This window comes from Acomys russatus, chromosome 29 (assembly GCF_903995435.1).
Source record: "Acomys russatus chromosome 29, mAcoRus1.1, whole genome shotgun sequence".
NCBI lineage: Eukaryota > Metazoa > Chordata > Mammalia > Rodentia > Muridae > Acomys > Acomys russatus.
The window spans coordinates 43,355,668-43,366,623 of NC_067165.1; the positions used below are offsets into that span (position 1 = coordinate 43,355,668).

General features: G+C 52.1%; 1 protein-coding gene across 1 annotated transcript; it reads right to left on the reverse strand.

Annotated features, from left to right (window-relative positions):
- Positions 1–354: 354 nt before the first annotated feature.
- Positions 355–10,780, reverse strand: Tas1r1 (taste 1 receptor member 1). The gene is made up of 6 exons (XM_051171662.1): positions 10,454–10,780; positions 6,622–6,928; positions 3,472–4,233; positions 2,887–3,099; positions 2,479–2,599; positions 355–1,286 (listed from the first exon to the last, which is right to left on the reverse strand). The coding sequence occupies exons 1-6, from the start codon at positions 10,642–10,644 to the stop codon at positions 355–357; spliced, it is 2,526 nt and encodes an 841-aa protein (XP_051027619.1). The 5' UTR covers positions 10,645–10,780.
- Positions 10,781–10,956: the final 176 nt, after the last annotated feature.

The following is a 10,956-nucleotide window of genomic DNA, read 5'->3' on the forward strand; positions in this document are numbered from 1 at the left end:
CCCCGAAGGCGGAGCCTCAGAGGAAGACCAATGGGCCGCCTAGGGGGCGGGGCCAGGCCTGATTCCAACTGCGCTGGCTCTCATTTCTGGAGTCGCCTACCAACTTCAAGCCCGGCGCTCGACGCTGGCTCCCGCTAGGTGCTGCGCTGTCCCAAACTCTCCCCAGACCGGAAGAGCTGTCAAGAAGCCACACACACAGTTCCCATCTTTATTGCATTAGATTCTTCTGTGGACTTATACATCGCAAGCCGTGGCTGAGCTTCCCCAGACACCCCAGGCTCTCCGCCCCGCTGGATCTGCCACCTTTAGGACAAGAGAGGCTTCTGTTCTGCCCCGCCCCGACAGTCCCCTGGATCAGGTAGAGCCGCTTCGCCTCGTATACTCCTGGATAGAGGCCTGAAAGTGTTCCGTATTGTTGAGTTCTGGACGGCAGAGAATCACATAGCACTTGGGGAGGAAATAACCGCTGAAGCTGCCACTCAGAGTGGTCAGCCCCACCAGCACATTGACCGCAGGGAGGTAGCTGCCCTGGTAAATACTGGACATGGTGAAGAAGGCGATCCAGGATACGAAGTTGAGGAGCAGGCTGAAAGTGACACATTTGGCTTCGTTATAGTTCTCTGGCAGTTCCTTACCCAGGTAGCTGCAGGCAAAGGTGCTGATGGAGAGGAGGGTATTGTGGGTAAAAGCCAAAAGGAAGCCCACAGAGTTGATCTCGGTGCACTCAAGAATCACCAGATGGGGGAAGCGCTGGTATTCCCTAGTGGGCACTGGGGTCCACACGGTAAGCCACATGAGACAGATGAGCAAATGGACCGCGGAGCTGACAATGACAAACAGACCAGCGCCATGGTTTTGGGCCCAAGTGTGGTAGAATGTGGGTACCTTGGTAGAAAACTTGAAGATGAGGACCAGTTGGAAGGAGCGGATTGTGAGGCAGGAGAGGAAGATGGCGAACCCGAGAGAAAAGAGGGGCTGACGCAGCAAGCATGCAGGCACCGTGGGCTCCCCAAAGAAGCTATAGAAGCTGCAACTGCCCATAGCCAGGGAACCCAGCATGAGGAAGCACAGCCGGCCTCCGGCCGACCTAACAACAGGCGTGTGAAGGTGGCAGGCAAACAGGCCGGCAGTCCCAACCAGCAGCAGCAGCAATAGTGTGTTAGCTGCTAGCAGCACCAAAGAGATGGGCTCGCACCAAGCCAGGAACTCCACAGTGCGTGAGAAGCAGCTGGCGCTTCCCTCGGGGGCCCATTCTTCTTTCCCACAGGGCTGGCAGAGGTGAAGATCTGAACGGGAAGACAAGGTTCCTCAGAGCCAGGTGAGCATCAGGAAAGGGGAGGACCGGGGAAGGGAGGCCCTTCCTGAAGCTGGGAGAGCTGCACACAGGCAGGCAGGCGTTTGGAGTCTTAGTGAGAGAGAGGAGCTTAGCAAGCCCCAGGCTAAGCACACTCTCAGAAGGTCTGTGCTTTGTATGGCTCGGGATCCCAAAGGGAGTCCGCAAACACAGAGAGCTTTATGCTAGTAGCTCTGCCCACAGGCCAGCGAGGCTGTGAGTTGCTAAGAGCAGCCAGCTTTAAAGATAAGGCCCTTTTGTCTTTCTGAAGGCATTCCCATTAGCCAGATCCTCCTGAGCTTCACTTCAAGATATAAATCCTGGAGCCAGGCGTGGTGGCTCACCCCTTTAATCCCAGCACTCTGGAGGCAGAGGCAGGCAGATCGTTGTGAGTTTGAGGCCAGCCTGGTCTACAAAGAGAGTCCAGGACAGCCAAGGATACACAGAGAAACCCTGTCTTGAAAAACCAAAAAAATAAAAATAAATAAAATAAAATAATAAATAAATAAATAAAAGATGAATCCTGGGGCCAGGTGTGGTGGGGCACGCCTTTTAATCCAGCCTCCCCAGGAGAGAGAGGCAGATGGATCACTGTGAGTTTGAGGCCAGCCTGGTCTACAAAGTGAGTCGAGGACAGCCAGGGCTACACAGAGCCCTGACTCTCTGGTGATGGACAGCAGACACTCCCATCACTACAGAGGTATTAAAAGGAAAGAAGTGTGCATAAGCCCTAAGCTGAGGTCATTGCTCTCCACGTGGAGTCAATGAATGGTGCACACCGGCTCCTTCTCTGCAGACATGCTAGTATCCACATTTCATCCAAACTATTCATGTGCTGAGTGCTTGGCACAGGGAGCAGCTTCACAGGAGCGGAACGGCACAGAGGAGCTGTTGTATCTCTTTGGATAAAGAGGTTGCATTCAGGGCCAGATTTATCTGTGGGAGCTGGTGAAGGATGGGGGACGGGTGTGTGTGTGTGTGTGTGCTCTGAAAGGTCTGAGGCTTCCAGATGGCTGTTTCTACCCAATCAGAATCCAGCCCAGTGGCAAGTGTCCTCCAACCTGTGCCTAACTGACAGGCCAGGGAACCAGAGCCGGGGTTCTAGGGTCCTTGGGTCCCTGATCACCCACCCACTGTTCACTCACCACTCTTGTTGAGAAAAGTCCCAGGGTCACAGGGCATGCACTCAAAGCAACAGTGGTGGGAGCCCAAAACCACTCTGTGGTGCCCTTCAAGACAGTCTCTGGTACACACAGACATGGGCACCTGTAACAAGCCACAGTGATTTGTAATCACAGAGAGGAGCCCAAGTCAAGGGACAGCTCATGCAGGTGTCGGGGGGGGGGGTGTCAGAAAGAAGATACCCATGCCTCTGCCCGCCCCCAGATTCACTCTCAGAGCAGAGCCCCAGGGTCAGAGAAGCTGAGGTCCATCCAGCAGGACGCCTGCTTGATAACACATGGCAAGACTGAGCAGACCTCAGGCAGCCTGGCATCTGGGGCAGCCATCACACCACCCCAGGCTCCCCAGGTGAGCAACCATGTCCCCGTTACCTGACTGCTGTTCCCGTGCCACTGGATTTTTGTCTTATTTATGTCTAGGTGAACTGGGGAGAGTGAGGCAGAGCCAATGACCTCAAAGGCCCACTCAGGCCCATTCCAGCCCCAGGCAATGATGTTGTAGTACCCCAGAGGGTCCCCGTTGTCATCAAAGGCCACAGTATCCTTATGTAGGAGAAAATCCACCTTGTAGATCTGCTGAAGAAGCTGGGACAGACAGATGTCCTGAAGCCACCATAGGTCACACAGACCCAAGCAGCCCAGGGAGCGAGCAGGGCTCGCCTGTGCTTCTGTCCCGGGTGGTTCCAACCCACCCTTCTCAGAAATCTGTTCTCTCTCCTTATTGGAATTCCCTTGACCCCTGACCGGCCTCCTGAGAGGAAACCTCTAATAAAAGACTCTTTTGTAGGCATTTTAGCCTTGGACATCTCTGGGGCATGGTGGGTGGGAGAAGGGAGAGATGTATCTAAGAGGAGAGCAGACAGTAGATAGCGTACCCCTAACAGGAGAGCATATATTGTACCCCCATTGCCGGGATTGAATGTTCTGGATGCAGACCCCTTGGCTGGAATCTCTTACCTGCCAGGGGTAGACTGGGCCCCTGGAACAGGTCTCAGAGGCACATCCCAGGAGCTGGTGGAGGCCATGCGCCACAGCGTACACAGCCTGGTACACGTTGTAGGCAGCACTCATGGAGAAGGCTCCGAGCGTGGGCATGCGGTATGTGGTGAAACCATGGCACTCTCGACACAGCTGGTTAGCGCTGCACCAGGAGCCCTCGGGACAGGCCCTAGGAGCACCTGTTCCTGCCCTGACGTAAGACTCCTCAAACTCCCTCAGGCCAGGGACACTTCTCTGCTGGATGGTCACACCCAGCACTGTCCCAATGCCTTGGATCCCAGGCACGTTGGTGATGTGCGTGGAGATGGCCCAGTCTTCTGAGGCAATCCACACCTTGCCAGTCAGGCCGGCCAGCACAACGGACCTGAAGAATACTCTAGCCAGGTGCCGGTTAGAGAAGACCACAATTACGGTGGTCCTGGCTTGGGCCAAGTGGTGCATTATGCGCTGCATTTTTGGGTCACCTACCTGGGCAGAGAAAGGCACAATGTCCTTGAAGGCAATGCAGATGCCCCGTGGTGTGGCCAGTTCCTCCAGTGCCTTCACGCCCAGCTGCCCATAATCACCATAGCTGCCGATGAGCGAGATCCAGACCCACCCAAAAGTCTGCAGCAGCTGAACCATCACCTCCACCTGGTGCTTATCGCTGGGGATGGTACGGAGAAAAGACGGGTACTGCCGTTTCGCACTGAGTGTCACGCTGCTGGCCTCATAGCTGATCTGCGGGGAGGGGTTCCGTTCAGTGGGGTCAGCAGCAGCAACTGTGACTGAAGTCTGCCCCTCCCCACAGCGCCCTCCTGTGTAGGGAGGATGTAGACCAGGATGGCCCGCTTCTCTAGAGAGTTTCAGAGGTGTGGGGAGTCGGCCTGATAGGCCAGGTGTTTTAGACCTCCTGATAGGCAGTGTGCTTTAAATATGGCCCACGACCATGCTCTCTTGGCTACTGGTCCTTGGCATGAGCAGGACAGGGCTAGGGACCTTAACTCTCACCGTGGGGAGTCCTAAGGTTCGCCCTGAGAAATGACATATTCAGAGCCGGGTGTGGTGGCGCACGCCTGTAATCCCAGCACAGCATGGCAGGGATCTCTGTGAGTTCGAGGCCAGCCAGGTCTACAAAGGACAGCAAAGGCTACATACACAGAGAAACCCTGTCTCAAAAAACCAAAAAAAAGAAAAAAAGAAATGACATGTTCAGATCAAGTTTGAGGAGTCTGTCTCTAATTCAAGTGAAGAACGTGCTAGAAAGGTTCAAGATTAGAGCAGGGACTAGGGATGCTGGTGTTCTGTAAAAGGTGAATGATTTACCCAGCACTTAAGCGGTACAGGTGGGAGTATCTGGAGTTCAAAGCTACCCTGGACTGTAATGTAAGTCCAGGGAAAATCTTCGACCCTGTCTCAGAAAGCCAAAGGAAAAAAGATGAAAGACAACTCTGGATTTTTTGTTTGTTTGTGTTTTTGTTTTTCCAGACAGGGTTTCTCTGTGTAGCCTTGGCTGTCCTGGACTCGTTTTGTAGACCAGGCTGGCCTCAAACTCACAGTGATCTGCTTGCCTCTGCCTCCTGAGTGCTGGGATTAAAAGGCGTGCGCCAGCACGCCCAGCCTGGTTTGTTTTTTTGAGGCTGGGTTTCTCAGTGTAGCGTTGGCTGTTCTGGACTTCTTTGTACACCAGGCTGACTTCGAACTCATAGAGATCCGCCTGCCTCTGCCTCCCACCTCCCAGCCAAAAGACAGGCTCTGAAATGAAACTAGACTTTGATGGTGATGATCCAAACACTGGCAGTGAAAGCCTGGGTGGGTTGTGTGGGCCGTGACAAGGCTTAAAGGGAAATGGGCTCAGCACAGAGCTGCTGGTGGGGGACATGGGTGAGGGACACATGGTCAGCAGTCAGAATGCGTGGTCTTGGGCCTGCCAGGAATGGGAGAGAAGACAGGACATGGGAAATACCAGATGCCTCAGGGGCAGGAAGCAAAGGGCCCCTCCCCAGAGACCCAGGGAGAGGACCAGTGGCAGGGGGAGTGGGGAACAAGAATGCCAAGGACAGTGCCATACAAGGAGTGGCCAGGCATGTCACAAGGGTCACGTGGGGTCCAGGGATGACAAGTGGGCATTTGGAGATCTAGACGGCACAGGTGAAGACAGAGACTAAGGCGGAGGCACAAGCAGGAGCGTGAAACAAGCTAGACTAGGAAGCGCAAGAGGGTCAGGGACAAGGGGCACATGAGGACGGGGACCCAGAAGAGGGGTCCCTCTATAGAGGAGACCTGCTTAGACAGACTGCTGAGCACAGCAGGGCCAGGCTTGGGGCAGCACAGAGCCACCACTGAAGAGCAAGGAAGAACGCATGCCCGCTGGCAGGTGATTGGGCATCTGGGGTGGGAGGCAAAGGCTGTTGGGTACCAAAGGCAATGGAGGCTTTGGATGGATGGCAGGCACAGAGAATGTGCAACTGGGTGGCAACACTTTCAAAAGGACAGGGAGCCTGGAGTGGTGGTGTGGGCCTTAATCCCAGCACTCAGAAGGCAGAAGCACGTGGCTCTCTGTGAGTTTGAGGTCAGCCTGGTCTACAAAGTGAGTGCAGGACAGCCAAGGCTACACAGAGAAAACCCTGGCCAGCCAGGTCAACCAGAGCTCCGTAGTAAGACCTTGCCTCAAAACAAAACAAACAAGGGCTGGGCGGTGGTGGCGCATGCCTTTAATCCCAGCATTTGGGAGGCAGAGGCAGGCAGATCACTGTGAGTTCGAGGCCAGCCTGGTCTACAGAGTGAGTCCAGGACAGCCAAGGCTACACAGAGACACCCTGTCTCAAATATCCAAACAACAACAGGGGCTGCAGAACACTGTATATGTAATAAATAAACCTTAAAAAATTCAAACAAAACAAAACAAAAAACACAAAGACAACAAACTAAACAAAAATTAAAAGGACAGGGTTTCCCAAAGATGCCTGGGGTAAGAAGACTGGGCAGTAGCAATGGTGGACAGGATGCCTGCACTTGGCTAGAGGGCAGGGATGAGATGAAGGGGGCAGCTCAGCCTCAGACAGGATGGCAGCTCCCGTTCCCTTCCACCCTAGATTTGTATGAGGGGATCTCTGAGGCTCAGCTTACCAAGGGAATCAGAAAGGGGCCCAGCAGGGCGGCAGCAGTGACAGCGTGGTCCGTGTTGTCAGGCCCGATGAGTGCCACCACCTTGGAGGAACAGTTGTGAAGGTCTCTCTGCATCTCTATGTGGCTAGTCCCCTGCAGGGCAAGCACCCTCAAGGTGGCGTACACATTGGCCGACTCTGAGCACACGTCGTACAGTTCATACCCCAGGGTGATGTTGGGAAGCAAGACTGTGGAGTTGTTTATCTCCTCAACGCTGAACCGCATGGCCTGGAAGAGGTGGTAGCCATGGCCATTGAAGCTGTCGGGTCTGTAGGGAAAGCCCGGTGAGAAGGTTAAAGCTCCCAGGACCCTCTGCCTCCTGCATCCCAGGCTTTGGGGGCAGAAGGGAACCACTGAGGTCTCTGTCCAAGTCTGCACCAGCCTGAAAGACCTCAGCTCGGGGTCTCAGAATTGCGACTATCACACATTACCAAGTACAGGGTCTTTGTTGTTGTGTGTACAAAGCTGTCTGCTCTCACAGGAACATGATGGTTTAAGAAAGGAAAACAAGAACCCTTCATTCTTGGCCGCTGCGGTTCTGTAGCACATAAGTGTCCAATCAGCATCTCTTCAATTGGATCACACAGGATGCTGCATTAACTAAAGGGCTATTTGACCTGCTGCATTCCGTTTCTAATAAGTTGGTCAGGTGGTGGTGGCGCACACCTTTAATCCCTGCACTCGGGAGGCAGAGGCAGGTGGATCACTGTGAGTTCAAGGCCAGCCTGGTCTACAAATCGAGTCCAGGACAGCCAAGGCTACAGAGAAACCCTGTCTCAAAAAACAAAACAAAATTCCTAATAAGTTGTTCAATGAATTTTTGGTGTGGAATTGGCACAGAATTTCCAATAATTTCTGAAATGGCTCTAAGCATAGTCTTGTCATTTATACTATATATTTGAAGTAGTGTTCTCAGCAATCAACATATCAATTAACTCTGAAGAAAATTCTGGGCCCAGAAATGCCAAATATTAAGCTGAGATTTGTATAAAAATAAACAAATACATTTGTTTTATTAATATGCAATGTTTTAGTCTTTTTTGTTTTGTCTTTCCTTCTTTTTGTTTTTGTTTGTTTTATAAGACAGGGTTTCTCTGTGTAGCACTAGTTGTCCTGGATTCGCTTTGTAGACCAGGCTGGCCTCGAACTCATAGCGATTCACTTGCCTCTGCCTCCAGAGTGCTGGGATTAAAGGTGTGTGCCACCGCACCCTGTTCTTTCTTCTTCTTCTTCTTCTTTTTTTTTTTTTTTAAGATTTATTTATTGAGCTAGAGAGATGGCTCAGTGGTTAAGAGCACTGCCTGCTCTTCCAAAGGACCCGGGTTCAATTCCCAGCAACCACATGGCAGCTCACAACTGTCTGTAACTCGAAGATCTGACACCCTCACACCAATGCACATAAATTAAAAAAAAAAGAAAGAAAGAAAGAAAAAAGATTTATTTATTATTATGTATACAGTGCTCTGTCTGCATGTACATCTGCAGGCCAGAAGAGGGCATCAGATCACATTATAGATGGTAGTGAGCCACCATGTGGTTGCTGGGAATTGAACTCAGGACCTCTGGAAGAACAATCAGTGAGCTTGACCTCTGAGCCATCTCTCCAGTCCCTCTTTCTTCTTTTGAGACAGAGTCTCACTACATATCCCTGCCTGGCCCGGGACTATATAGATCAGGCCTAGAAATCAACAAGAGATCCACCTGTCTGTGCCTTCTGAGTGCTAGTACTAAAGGTGTGCACCACCAAGCCCAAATATCTACCTATTTTGAATACCTAAAGTCAAGTTAAAATTTTGAGGGTAAAGCTGTGTGGTGGTGGCACACACCTTCAATCCTAGCATTTGGGGAGGCAGAGGCAGGTGGATCGTTGTGAGCTTGAGGCCAGCCTGGTCTACAGAGAGTCCAGGACAGCCAAGGCTACACAGAGAAACCCTGTATTGGAGGTAGGGTCTCGAGAATGACCACTAACTGCTCTCTCTCAGAGGTCCAGGGTTCAGTTCCCAGCATCCACGTGGCAATCCATAACCATCTGTAACTCCAGAGGACCTGATGCCCTCTTTTGGCCTCCTTGGGAACCAGGCATGTACCTGTTACCCAGACATGTTTGTAGGCAGAATACTGACACACTGTAAAAAATAAAATAAATCTTCAAAAAACATTTTTCTGGTAAAATTTGCCATGAATGCAAAAATTTAAGAAGCCTGCCCTAAAGAAACAGGGTTCACATACTTAAACATTTTCTCTCTCTCCCCCCCCTCTTTCTCTTCTCTCTCTCCCTCCCTCCCTCTCTCTCCCTCCTTCTCCCTCCCCCCCTCCAACTCTCTCTCTCTCTCTCTCTCTCTCTCTCTCTCTCTCTCACACACACACACACACACACACACACAGAGGTTTACTTTACGGAACTAGCCCACATGACTGTGGGAGTTCTTCAGTTCAAAGCTTGTAGGGCTAGCCAGGAGGCTGGACAGTGTGCTGCACCCGAGGACGCCTGGGTACTGTAATCCTTACCAGGACCTCAGTCTTGTCTCTGAAGGCCTTAGATGAATTGTCGGAGGCCCATTTGCTGCCCATGGGCACCCTCTTTTAGCCAGCCTATGGATTTAAACGTTAATCACATGAAAACCTTACTTCACAGCACCATCTAAACTGACATTGAGACGGTACCTAGGTGCCATCTCTTGGCCAAACTGACATGTAAAATTAACCGTTCCACCTGCCTCACATGTTTCCACCTAGGCTGAGTTCTCTGTGTTGGTAATGGCTGTCAGCAGGGACACAGTGCTGAGGACATGGCTCAACCTGTCATGAAGATCTCTGCCTTTGGAAGCCTCCTGCATTGCTTGGGTCACTCATGCCCTCCTCTGGCCCTATGCAGAGGCTCAGTACCCTTGAACATGGAGACCTTCAGTTTTCTGTATCCCGCAAACCTGGCTTCCAAGCCCAAGTTTTCCCTCCTATCTGCAGCTCTTGGGCTTGGTCCTCACAGGCCAGCATCCTACGTCCTGGCCAACAGTCAGGTGGTCAATATGTGCAGGCTATCTCAGAGCCCAGTGTGCTAGCACTCTGGACCTCCCTTCCCAGTATGAGGCCTACATAGACGGCAAGCAGCCATCTTTAAAAGAAAAGCCAAGGGGACTCCATTTGCCAGTTGGAGAAAAGCCAGGAGACTCAAGTGGAGTCACAGCCCTTTCTAACAGCAAAAGTAAACGAACACACTGGGGCTGGAGAGATGGCTCAGCAATTAAGAACACTGATTGCTCTTCCAGAGGACCCGGGTTCGATTCCTAGCACCCACACGGCAGCTCACAACTGTCTATAGCTCCAAGATCTGACACCCACAGACATACATGCAGGCAAAACACCAATGCACATAAAATAAAAATAATTAAAAAAAGAACACAATGAGGTATAAATAATGATATACAGAACAAAATAGCACACTGCAATATAAATAAGCAAGTAGATTAGAGTAGACAGCCTTGCTCAGCCATCAGCTTGACTTCAGTCCTTGGAGATTGGTAGAGAACACTCTGGCTAGCCTAGAAACAAACAGAAGAGCCCTTGTGCTCCACTAAGTGAGAGTATCTCTCTTTGACAGGGTTTCTAGCCTAGGCTGACCTCGAACTCACTATGTAGCTGAGGATGACCTTGAACTTCTGACAGGGACTAGGGTATTAAGTCACCAAATCCAGCTGATGTGGTGCTGGAGGTTAGACCCAGGGCCTCATGTACTCTTGCACCAAACTGACACATCTCCAACCCAGCAGGTGACGGCCCTGTGGCCCCTACTCACCTGTCACAACTTGTCACCTGGGGTCTGTGTCTCACCTGCAGACAGTCAGCATGGAGAGAGAACAGGCCTGCAAGGAGGAAGTCCCCTGGCAGGCTGAAACCTTGAGAGGATGCTGCCCTGTGGCAGCTGGAAGCCCAGCAGTAAGCAATGGGGAGCTGCAGGCTGACCAGGTGAGCTGTCCAGAAAAACATGCTGGCCAGATGTCCCCCCGCCCAGCATGGCTGAGCTCGCTTCTGACAAGGCGGCCTGCTTCAATACAGCGAACCAAGGGCAGCTGCCCCAACGCTTCATAACTGCACGCCCATGAAAGGGGTGGGACTGGAGCCCACTGGTTGAAACGCTGTTGGCCTTCAGGGCCCGTGGTCTCTCAGGAACTGGGCAGGGCCAGGACGCGGATGCAAACCAGGTGGTCCACTGAGACACCTCCCCCACCCCCCACGCCTCTGGACAGTTGTGGTTTCTGTTCTTGCTCTAGTGCCTTGGCTTCACCTGGCTCAGGAAGG

Coding starts and splice junctions, on each gene's coding strand:
- Tas1r1 (XM_051171662.1), bottom strand. CDS start 10,644: ATGTTTTTCTGGACAGCTCACCTGGTCAGCCTGCAGCTCCCCATTGCT. Junction 6,929..10,453: donor CAGGTGACAAGTTGTGACAG/GTGAGTAGGGGC, acceptor CTTTCCCTACAG/ACCCGACAGCTTCAATGGCC. Junction 3,100..3,471: donor GCCCAGTCTACCCCTGGCAG/GTAAGAGATTCC, acceptor TGTCTGTCCCAG/CTTCTTCAGCAGATCTACAA.